The sequence below is a fragment of the Drosophila sulfurigaster genome, chromosome 2L (assembly GCF_023558435.1).
Source record: "Drosophila sulfurigaster albostrigata strain 15112-1811.04 chromosome 2L, ASM2355843v2, whole genome shotgun sequence".
NCBI lineage: Eukaryota > Metazoa > Arthropoda > Insecta > Diptera > Drosophilidae > Drosophila > Drosophila sulfurigaster.
This window is the reverse complement of record NC_084881.1, coordinates 26,204,136-26,216,791: the sequence shown is the minus strand read 5'-3', so window position 1 is coordinate 26,216,791 and position 12,656 is coordinate 26,204,136. Positions and strand designations below refer to the sequence as shown.

Below are 12,656 nucleotides of genomic sequence, written 5' to 3'. Positions count from 1 at the left end.
TATATCAAATTGCTTAAACTACTAATTGAAAGCTTTTCGCTCAGTGTAGTTGTTTGACCAAAAGTGTAAATAGAAAAAGCGAGTATCAAGAAAAGCAAAAACAAGAAAATAACGAAACAAGTGTAAAAAGCGAACAAGATGAAGGCAGGCGCAAAACTTACGATGACGACAGAAGCGACGATGTCGAGGATGTCGGCTCGCTTCCGGCTGGAGAACGACGACGATGACGACGACGATTCCGACGATGGCGATGGCGATGTTGCGATGTTGCTGATGCGGCTGACGAACAACAGTGACCAGCAGAAGAGGCAGGAATAAGAAAAGGAGCAGGAGATGGAGATGGAGAAGGAAGTGGAGGTGACTCGTCTAAGCGAAGCCTCCACCAAGAGGCAACTGGACAGACAGACAGACAGAAAGAGAGACAGAAGCAGAGAAGAGGAGAAGAGAAGCTGCGCGCATTCGTCGCGTTGTCCTGTGTCAACCAGAGGGTCGTCTCTCCTATCTATATGTGTGTGTGTGTGTGAGTGTCCTGCGTCCTGCGTCCCGTGTGGAGTTTTGTCTCGTGTCCTGTGCGCGGTTTTGTGTGCATTTTGGATTTCTTTTGTTTCCCTTTGGCTCAGTTGAGTTTGCTCGACAGCCAGTCAGCGGCGTCAGCGCCAGTTTTCCCCTCTTCCCCCTCTATACTCCCCCCTTGTCACCTTGCAGCTGCTGCGCTATTTTCTTGCGTCGAAGGACATTCTGCGCCCTGGCGCTGTTTGCTGCTGCTTCTAACAAAATTTAATACTTATTGTGCCTTTTGCGCCTTCCACAGCCACCTCACTTGTGTCTCTCTTGTTGTTGTTGTTGTTGTTGTTCCCCTTGCTGCTGCTGTTGCATAAAGAAACGCAAACAGAATTTATGTTGTGACATTTTAAATTGCGCAATTTTTATGAAATCCTTTTGGCTCTTCGGGGCGACTCCCGTTTCGAGAGTGTGTGTTGTTGTCGTCGTCGTCGTTGTCGTCCTTCTGTTTCCAGCACATCCTTGTGCCATATACCATACTATATAGCAGACTACAGGACTACAGCGCCATCTTTCGGCCGTCTGCCGCGACTCTTGACTGCTGCGACTGCAGCGAAAAATGCGACCCAATGAAATTTTTGTGTGCTGCATTTCTCGCCGAAAGCTTTGCGCTGTCTCCCCCTCTCCCTTCTCTTCTCTCCTCCTCCTTCTTGAAGCCGCTGTCAGGACAATGTTTATTTATTTTTATGTTTAGAGTCCAGCTAGCAGCAGCAGCAACGGCTAGAAATGTCCGACAGCTACAGAATTGTCCGAAGCGACGTGGCCAAAAGCCCCAACCATGATTTACGATGATGATGTGCCACTGGAACGCGTCTCCAACAGCAACGAAGGACTCTAAGGTCTAAGGACTTGCGAATTGCGAGCTGAGAACTGTGAGTGCAAAAGGTGTGGGATACTTTTCATTCCATTTTTTTTTTTGGCAGAAGCGTAATCCAAAATTTAATTGTGGATTTGTCTTTGTTTTCGAAGATCTTTGGGTGATCGAAAGTATTTGCTCAAATTATTAATAAATTTGCATAGAAAAAATTCTGCGATTACATTTATAAAAATAATATCTCTTAGAAGCCTGTATTCCAATTAGTTGTAGACAAAGAAAAGCGATTAAATTGAGTCTGCAATCTTGAATAATGTTAAAATTGAACCAAAAATGTAAAATCTTAAATCAAAATGGAAATTCTATTAAAAAAATTAATACAAAATTTAATAACGTACTTATGTATGTATGTATGTATGTATGTATATTGTGTTCACAATTTTTAATGTTCCCCAAATGTGCCAACCTGACTTTTAATTAGTTGGTCAGTAAATGCGATACCTCAAAAAAGTTTCAGGTAATCACTTTTACAAATAATATACATATGTACATATATTAATATTATTTATTTATATTTATATTAAGCGCAGCCACAAATATACCGCTCTAATGAGCAATTAACTAAATACTTTACATACATACATATGCATTCGCAGCCACGCACGCGTATCAAAACTAACAACGAAGAGAATATGTTCTGATTAACTTCACTTATTAGCGGCGTCAGCTTAACTAAATGGCAGCACTGGCAGTCTCATGGCAGTACTGCACTTTGGTGCAAAACCCGATTTGCACGCAAAACGACCAAAATTGGAGGCATGTTCGTCACTTTCGCTCAATGTGCAAGCTCTCAGCATATCGCTCGCTCGCTCACCTCACTCTCTCTATCTCGCTCTTTCAATTTTGATATTTCCATACAAATTTGCCTTCCTTTCTGTTGTTACGCTAATTGTCAAATGCTTTCTTAGAGCAAAGCGCTGCTCTGAGAGAGCTTGCATTCAAAAGCTTTCTCGTGAGCTTTCCACCTATGATCCGCTGTTGCTGCATAAATTCACGATGGACAACAACAACAAACACGCTGCCAAGAGCCATTATTCGTAAGCCTGCATTTCGCATTGCAATTTTTGAGCTTGACGTTCTGTTGTATGTAAGTATGTAACATATGTACATATAATATGTTTGTATGTATGTATTTATGTATACAGCTGGTCTTAGGTTAAACGCGGGCTTACTTGTGTTAAAGTTTATCTGATATTTATTGTTTGAGTGAGAGTTGAAATGAAGTGGATATGCAAAAACATTTGGTATTAAATGATACTCTTAATATAATATTCAAATTATTATACAAATTTAAGAAAATTGTGTTTTTTAAGCATTTTCTTAAACCTACTCCAAAAAAGTTAAATTTTTATAGGTAATTTAAATTTTTATAGGTAATTAGTAATGGTAATTATTGGTAATTTAAATTTTTATTGCTTTTAGACGCACTTGGGTTTTTTAATTTTTTATAAGAAAAGTAATTTTCTTATAATTCAATTTTTTATTTGGTATTAATATTTGGTTTATTAGATTTAAACTCTAGTTTTTTATTTTAAATAACTACTAGTTCATAATTGATTAATTATATAATACTATGTTTAATTTCTTTGCAGATTTTCATTTGCATTCTTGAAGAATTATTCAATTTTAATTCCCAAAATGCAGTACAACAACCTTATAAGTTTCGAAAGTAAGGGGCCACAATAGTGATTACTTTTTAAGAGCAAAGTAAAGGGTTAAAAGTGTTGTTTTATACATTTTTTTGCATCGAATTGGCAGCAACATTTTGGCAAATGCAGTTGTGTTGTGTTGTTGTTAATAAAAATTTATGATTATTGTTTTCACATTTCTCATGTTGTCAATATTAAAAACATTATTTTTGCACGCGAATTGTCGTCAAATGGGCGGCAGGACATCGATGGATATGGAATATGGATATGGATATGGATATTGCGACGTGTTTGTTATTGAAATTCGTTGATGGAATTCGGGAGCCAAAACAAGGCAAAACGCACCGAGTGGAGAATCCATTCAATCGCCAACTCATAACTCAGGCTGAGCTGGCGCCATTTCGATGTGGAGAACTGGACACAAATCCATTCAAGAAGCAGAGAAGGGAGGTGGGGGAGGTGGCATGCATTGTTGCAGCAGCAGGATTCGGCACAATTGTCAGGGCAATAAATCGATGTGTGTAGGGCTGTAAATTGTTGTCCGATGCCCGATGAAAAAGTGCATATTATGCAATTCGACAATACGCCAAACATGTCGACCTACCGTACGCACCCAACACAAACACACACATACATACAGTCAACTGCAAGCGGAAACGGAAACGCGCTCTCAGCCTCTTCAGCCTCAACCTCTTCGCTTCTGTTCGTCGTCTTCTTCTGCGTTGCAGCGCTTTGCATATCAATGAAAATGCATAAATTTTTTCGCCTGGCCTGCCGTTGATTTTTTTTCCGCCGCTGCACTCAACGGCTTGCATTGGCCACAGTCCAACCCCTCCTTCCCCCTCTATTTCCCTTCTGGGTAACTGAAACCGTCCATCAAGAAGCATAAATCAGTTTGCTGTGCAACACAACACACAAAAAAAAAGATTACTCCACCTACAATGCTCACACAGGATGCTTCACATTTGACAAAAAACGCAACAGCTCTTGCCCTTTTCCTCTCCCTCTCTCTCCTCTGCTCCCCTTGTGGGGGCTCAGTTACATCCTCGTACATACATTGACGAAACATAATCCTGCAGAAAAAGTGCAGCTCGGGCAAAAACAGCGAAAATCCATAAAAATGCATCATCATTTCGCGGCAACCAACTGGAACTGGAACTCGCAGCCAACTCGCAGCTCCAACTGGATCATCCTCATCATCATCATCAGCCACAAGCCATGCTCCTCCACCTCCTCCTCCTCCACTTTCATTCTTCCCTTTTCCGCAGGCCAACAAATTGTGTGCAACGTGAGGGGTGCTCACTGTGTGAGCTTTTATTTTAAAAGGCATAGATCATTAACACAAAGCAACAGTTATCAGTTACTAATTTAAATTTAAATGAATACTTATAAAATATAAAATTACATTTATAAAATAAATAAATTACACAATTGATACTGAAAATAACTGAAGAAACTGAGGTAATCGAAATCAATGAGGTTTCTAATTGATAGAGGTGTAAAATGTAAAATAATTTAAATACAATATTCAAAGCTTTTTTTGAACACATATGTATTTAAAAAATTGTGTATTATTCACCAGCTTCTAGTAAATCAAGAATGATCTTATTTTTTTCACTAGCCATTACAAATTCAATTACCATTGGGCTTTAAAATAACAAAACTCAGCGAGTAAAATGTAAACAAATAAACATTAACGGTTAACTTAGCTTTAGAGTTAAAAACCAAAGTTTTGCCATTGTGAGTGCAAAACTGTAACATTTGATTTTTTTTACAGTTTGGCGTGTAATTTTCTTTAACTGATAACAAATGGCTTTAAATTTTGCTTAATAATAGTAAATGATATAACCAATAAAACAAGACTAAGATTTTTAAAATCCGTGCATTAGAAAAAAAAGTTACAGACCTTTGAAGTTGCAACAACGAACTCGTGTTACAGTTTTGCTCGTCAGTGTATGTTATATAAAATATAGTACTACAGTATTACAACCTGTATATTTAAGTAATATTTGCTTTGCCTACTCTTGACTACCCCCACTGCAAGCACCTTTACCTGTGCCTCCGCATCCTACTGCTGCTGCTGCTGATGTCCACCTTTTCACATCCACATCATCCGCATCAGCGAGTGTGCAACGAGGGCTGTGTCTGCCACTACGACTGCTGTTAAGGCTGAGGCAGTGTTGAGTGCATGCGCAGCCTGCAGCAGGAGTTTGCCCAATTGACGCATGTCCTTGGCGTTGGCTCTGCCGGACACGCATGCTAATAGATTTGCACGGTGAGGACCAACAGCAGAGGACCTCATCCTGTGGCAGTTGCAGGCGAATAACGTATTCGATATGCTGTTGTTGTTGCTGTTGTTGTGGCATCTTTTCCACGCGTCTGCATATAATCACAGGATGCACGCCCTCGCCCTGAACGTGGAAATGGGGCCGCTTTTTGTTTTACTTAACAAATGGCGAGGACCGTAAATTTTACTTCATTCATACCGGCGGACATATCGAGCTAGTGTTCCGCCTCCCGGCCCCCGCACTCCGCCTTCGCCACCGCCCCGTGACGCACTTTTTCCTGTATGCGCACTTCGAGTGCATTCGATGCGATATGTTCGCCGCTGTCCACATGTCATCCTTGCATTTATTTATTGAATTATGACTCTCACCATTCTCTACGTTTCTCTCTACCTGAATGCCTGCTGCAAAAAAGAGGCGTAATGGCTTGTAAGCGAATCCAACAGAGCCGCAGAGATACTTCTCAATGCTTTAATGCTGATTGATCACTGCGAAAGAGCTTTGCAGATTGGGCAGAAGGAAACGCAGTTATCACTGGTGAAATTCACTAGGAATTGTAAGAAGATAATAAAATAATTTTCAAAAATATTGTTGAGCAATACTAGTTATTATAGAAGACTATAAAAACATTGTAGAACAATTTACTTACAAAATATGATAGAGGTGATGAGATGTAAGAAGATACTTTTAACTTAATGTATTTAGTTATTATACAAATTAGTTATCAAACACAAGAATAATAGCACTAAGTAAAAAATATATAAAGAGCGTTAGCTGAGTAAAATAATTATAAATGGTTTATTATAAAATGCAGAAAATATAATTTAAAATAAGCATCATTATTAGTACATAAGATAAGCCTTAAAATACTTAAATTTGAATGTAAAATATAATGTGAGAAAGAAGATCAGCAGATTTTCGAGTGATCTGCAATAGAAAACTGTCAATAAATTAATAAGAAACAAGCAATTTGTTTTTATAAATTAAGAAAAATAGAATCATTGTAAAAACTTGCAATATTTCCATTGGATTGTCAATTTCTGTTTCTCAATAAAATACACGGCATCGATTTAGTTTTAAACATATATAATAAACACATTTATTATGCTAATTATATATAAAATGGGCACATTTACCAAAATTCTTATTCACTTAAATGAATTTATGTATAATGAACAATAAAAAAATCTAAAAAAGAGTACTGTTATTTAATAAAGGACTAATAATAATATGAAAATGCAGTTGAATTTAAAAAAAAAACTAATAATTCTCAATCTAAAACTGTCCACAAAATAAATGTAATAATATAGTAATTATTCATTTCTTAAGATTGCAAAAAATACTAATTTTTCCAAAACCTTTAAAGCAATAATCTACATTTAATAAGAAGGACACAAAGAAAGCATCTACAATAATTGTAGTAACTTTATTTCTTTTGTTTAGTTTGCGACTATCATTTAATCTATCATAATGCTAGTTTAGTTTGTCAACTCTTCATCTATTCTCTCATTGTTATCTTTTGCTCAATCCGAATTGTATAATTATGCCTTTGTCTTGAGTTTTCATTTGTTTCGCATCATCGCCGTGTTTGCCCAAAAGACAAAGGGAATCTGTGAGGCGTCGTTTGGCTTGGAGTCGCGTCGCTTTTCTAAGATTTTCCTTGTAACTGGCAAATATTTGAATATGCAGACTTGTCTTGTCGGCATCGCCTTTTAATGGTTTCTAATTTCCATGTTGACACTTTATCCCCCTCCTCTCTTTATTCTTGTCACTTGAATTTAGTAGTAGCGGGTGCTACCTATCTGTCGCTATCTCTAGCTCTAGTTCTAGTGTTGACAGACCCCGTGTGGCAGCATCGCGTTCGTTCTACATATTTCCATTAGCCGCCAGCTTGTTGATTTTACTTACTGCGCAGCGTTTGAAGTCAAGAAATGCCGCACACACACACACTCACACATGGAGACATGGATCCACATTCTAATTAGGAATATGTGAAATTTCACCTCCTTTGGAGTTTCGCCGAATCTTTATGACTTTTCATTAAGCATGCGAGAGCTTGGTTAAACATTCACATCTACAATATCCAACTAATTGGAGCACGTCGGCTGCCTTAGATCTTTCTAGCTAGGCAATCATCTGCTGTTTGCTTAAGATTAGCCAAGCTCAGTTACTGTACAAGTAGTTATTATATCAGTTCATATTGTCAGTTGCTCATATACTTTACTTGAGCTCTATAAAATTTGTTAGAACTGCTAGGCAAATATTAAAACACTATTTATATAGCGTATAATTCATAGCGTAACATATTTATTATAGAAAATTAAACAAAGTTATTGATGAGTACTCACAATAAGACTATTCTTGTGTATTTTTAGATAAATTGTTAGTAAATTTTCATTATTATTATCAATAACTATGTTAATATGCAAAAGTCTTAAGTTATACTGAAGCACTTGGTAATTTTAAATAAAAATAATTAAAATGCAATAAAAATCGAAAATATTTTAATATTTAATTTTGCAAAATGGTTGGTTCATTTTATTTAATGCCATCAGTATTCAGATTACCAAATTAATACAACACAAATTACTAAAAAAGTCTTTACTTGTTATTTTTATATAGTACTACATTGAAAACATACCATAGAGTGCAAAATATATCAGATTGTCAGCCACAGCAAATAAGACCCCTAGTAAGTAATGCATACAAAGTTATTGTAGATGCGTATAAAAACATATATTGGAATCTTTCTACAATTTATTATATTAAACTGTTTTTAAACAAAATTAAATAGCGTAGCCAATCAGCTCAGCAGCGATCAATATATAATATTTGAACTTTTTTCAAGGTCAAAACTTGTTAATTAATTGATGAAGCTTAAGATAATATTAGAACCATATAAAATACTTTCGTCACATTAAAACACAAACAAAATGAAGGTCACAAATGTATAGAATATTTTTTTAAATTTTGTTTGCATTTTTAGCTTTTTTAAATCACGCTTTAAGTATCGCAAATATTTGGGTTTTTATTTAAATCGTATTCAAACAAAATGATCTACCATTTGTGCAGACATCAGTGATCAATATTTACAATGTATGCTCTTTTTCAGGGTCACAAAACATTTATTTTAAATAGTTAATAATTGTCGTTTGTTTGTTCAAAGGTCTGTTACAATTAGTCTCTCTGTCTACAAACTAATTAATGCCGCATTCAACCGAAAGTTAAGCAGAATTATTAGTTTTACAGTTACCGAAAATATCAAAAAGTGTATAAAGGTTTTCAGTTGATAGAGAAAGATGGAAATTGGTAAAAATTAAGTTTTAAAAACAAAATCCAAAGTCACGATGAACTTTGTCACGCTTCAGTTGATGTTTTTTATTTACTTCACGATTCGCTGAGCAGATAAAATCCTCAAAATCGGTTCAACTGGAGTCCAAAAAAATCAAATCACATCAGTTTGAGTTGCGAGCTTAAAGATGAATAAGCTGCGAGTGCTACGCAGCTCGAATATTTTGCTGCTACTCTGTGGCTATCAACTTCACTGGTTCGATGCTCGATCACAAAACTATCGGATCTCTCTGGCTGGAGCTCTCAATGTGTTCATCCTTGGATGCTTCTATGCCGGATGCTTTGCTCAGCACTTTCAACCATCGGCGATGCTGAAGACGCTGCTGGATGTGTCGCCTTTTCTGCATCGCTTAACTCGTCTGCAGCTGCTGCTGAGTGTCAAGGTCTTTGCCTATGCCATCTACGCCTCTGTGCGTGCTGTGGGCGTGGCCAATGCGCTGACCGAATCGCTGCCCATGAAGACGAGCTCGAGCAGCAGTAGAAAGTGCTTTTTGGAGGAGCTGATTGCGCATGCTTTGCTGTATTCAACTCACCTTGTGCTCTTCTGCTTTGGTCTCTACATTGGCTACGAGATGGAGTTCAAGTTGCCACCACTGCAAGATGCCATGATTGGATTCGCGCTCTTTCTGCCACATCTCGTTATAGCTGGCGCTTTGAGATTCTACTGCACACTCGCTTGGTTGACGCGGAGTCGCCTCGCACAGATCGATTCGGAGGTTCAAGAGCTGCTCAAGCAACGCACCGAACTGGAGGCCATCACAAGTGTGAGTGTCACAATTGAAGCGCCTTCTTCTGCTCCTCCAGCGTCTTCATTTATGCTGGACAACCTTATGAATCTCTGCCAGCAACTGCAACAGCTGGCAACACGATTTGGCCGCATCTTTAGCTGCCTGCAGCATTCGTTGCTGCTGTTGTTCATCATCAATGCGAATTGTCTGCTCTTTGGCATCTATTCATACACCTACTACAGTAGTACCTGGCATGTGTTGTTCGCCACCCGCAAACAGCGCATCTTCTATGCGGGCAACGCTTGCATCTATGCGTGTATCGCTTGTGATTACTTTTGCCTGCTCTTCGCACAAACTTGCCTCGAGCAACAGGTGAGTTTAAGATTCTAATTATTTACATTTTTGTACTCATAGAAAGGTATTATGGTATATTATTATACCCCCTAATATAACTTTGTGCCTCCGTGAAATGTGTTTAAGAGGCTGAAAGCACCCTCTTCGAACCTATAAAGTCAATATGTTCTTGATTAGAGTCAACACATCAACGATATAACGATGCACATCTCTGTCTGTCCGTCTGTATGAACATCTACATAGTTACAGATAAGAATATAATTATTTTCAATTGTAGGATAAAAATTGTAGAAGTTATATAATAAATTCTTTTGTATGGTAAAAAAACGCATAAAAAAATCGGTATACTTTGACAATCTGGTCTATTTTTCAGTCTATGGTATATTTTAATGTAGTAATATTCTAATATACCAAAACAAAGCTTTTTGTTTTACTAATTACTAATTTTTTGTAATTTTCCAGTATACTTATTAGGTATATTTTAGGAATAATACCGCACTATTTGCTTTGCTATATTTTAGTAATCATGTGATATATTAATTTAGTATATTTTTGTATTTTTGTGGTTTTGCGGTTAATTATATTTGTAGATTTTAGAAATAACACTGCACTGTTTTGTTTTTATTGAAAATATGTAGCGGGTATCTCACAGTCGGGCACACTTGAGTGAACCTTTCTGACTTTCTTTTTTCCTTTACTTCAGCGCCAACGTTTTCTCAGCTCCCTCAACATTGTGCTGCAACAAAGGAACTTATTCACAAAGCGCATACGCAGCGTTGTCAAGGACATGCGCTCCACTTTGTGGCACAATTTTCACTTCAAATTTCTCTCGCTCTGGCGCTTTGATCTGCCCAACTTTTCACTGGTAAAATATTTTATACATTTATAATTTTCTTTAACTAACTTTTCCTTTTTTATGCAGTTCCAAGTTTTGCAATTGCTGATCATCGCTTTGATTGTGATTTATCATTATCTGAACGATGCCATTCAACTGATTAACGACAACTTGGACAGCAGCAGCGACAACGATGATTAAGATTGATGTAACTATTACATCGGTTATGCATAGTTTCCATTATTGTTAATTTGAGGAGTTGCAAACTTAATCAATTTATTTATGAGATGACCAGGCAAAACACTTACAAATAGAATGGACCACAAATCACAATTAAATTGCTACTAAAATTGTTCCCAAATCAAAGTTTCAGTTTGTCTTCTTAGAGATGAAACTATCGAGTAAAGGAAGAGCTTTAAATTGAAATGATAAAATGTGCTGAAGATGACAGAACAATTTAAAATTATTTCTTTAAATATAATTCACATAAAAATGCAATACGAAATTATTTAAAATAGTAAAGAACTTAATAAATACTTATTCGATATATAAAGACAAGCTTATCGAAAATAAGATCATCGATACAGCGAGCTTGCGTTATCGATATAAAAAGAAATACTATCGATACAGCGAGATTCGATTGTTAGTTCTTCACCACAAAAGAGTTCTTCTAATAAAGTAAAGACAAACGCAATAAATTAAAATAAGCCTTATTTTATTTCTTAACATTTCAATTTAATTTTTGAGCTAGCGTTTAAGCTGCAATTCGATAACAATCTATGCAAACATTAATGAGACGTTTCACAACACTAAATTAATTTGCGATAAACATAAATAGATCTTAAGGATTTCGGTTGAACTGTTTTGCCATCTCTTATTTATGCGCTTGGCCCCCAGAATGTTGCGGATACGCTAGAAGTTATGGCTACTCAGACTCACCGGAAGAAACCTCATTGAGGAAAAAGAGGGAGTCTTGGGGGGAACTATCCTACTAGCACATAACAGCCAGCATACAATGTTACAACGGGTTTTTCATAAAGTTCTCACTCAAGGCGAAGCCGAAGGAGCAGAGGAGGATGAGGATAACAACATGCAACGGCGGCAAATGAACATAATTCGTGTTAGGAAATCTACATAAAATTTACTGTGGACTCTGCAGCGCATCTTCCTCCGTCTCTCTCCTGAGTGTGCCGCATCCAATAGCTCCCAGCGAAAGGATACACATGAACAACACGCGCCACACGGACCCATGCAACACACAACAACAACAACAGAGAGTGGAGATGCTGATGAGCAGATAAATTCATTAGGCGAAACCATGTAATTGTTCCACCAGGGCGACGCGACAGTAAGCCAAGCATTGGGGGGGAACTCGAGGGCGTTGAAGTAACAACAAACAACGCCAAGGATATGCGGGCAAGAGCAGAAGCAGCAGCAGCAGCTGTTGTTGGTGGTATTGCAACATGAGGCAAGAGCAGACAGTCGACCGCAGGCAGATCTTAAGTTTGCGGCGCCACTTCGAAAGGCACGTAGCCAGCTAAGGAAGCGTTACTAAATACAAATTAAACAAATCCATAAATAATGTTTAATAATATTAACAAGGATATTAGCAGAAACCACACACACACATACACACATCCAGACCAAAGGAATGAGAGAGTGGGTGAGCATGAGACTCCGGCTCGAGCTTGGGCGCACACTTATTGCAATCAGTGTGACTGCAACATTTTGTGGCAAGAAGCCGTTAGCTTTACGATGGTTGCAACTCTCTCTCTCTCTCTCTTAGATGCTAACACGTCTGCTTACATGAGCCGGGATTTGTCCAACCTAAAGCGTATCCATCAACAGGCTAAAACTCTCCTTGATTTGGCAGCTTCCAAGTACAAGATTTTGCTTGAGTGAAGGTAAATTTATTATTGAAGCGTTACTTAATTTCCCAACTTGATTCAATTTCAATTATTAAAACGATATTTGTTTGCTCCCTTCAATTATTTATTTGTATTATTCTTTATAACATAT

At 37.4% G+C, this 12,656-nt stretch overlaps 2 protein-coding genes across 2 annotated transcripts in view; one reads left to right on the top strand and one right to left on the bottom strand.

Moving 5' to 3' along the window:
* The window catches only part of LOC133837573 (uncharacterized), a 155,287-nt gene that overhangs the window by 88,341 nt on the left and 54,290 nt on the right, over positions 1-12,656 (bottom strand). The gene's annotated exons all lie outside the window — the stretch shown is intronic.
* On the top strand, positions 8,631-11,131 carry LOC133847065 (uncharacterized). Its single transcript, XM_062281830.1, has 3 exons — positions 8,631-9,820; positions 10,506-10,667; positions 10,725-11,131. Exons 1-3 carry the CDS (start codon positions 8,849-8,851, stop codon positions 10,836-10,838), a joined length of 1,248 nt encoding a protein of 415 aa, XP_062137814.1. The 5' UTR covers positions 8,631-8,848; the 3' UTR covers positions 10,839-11,131.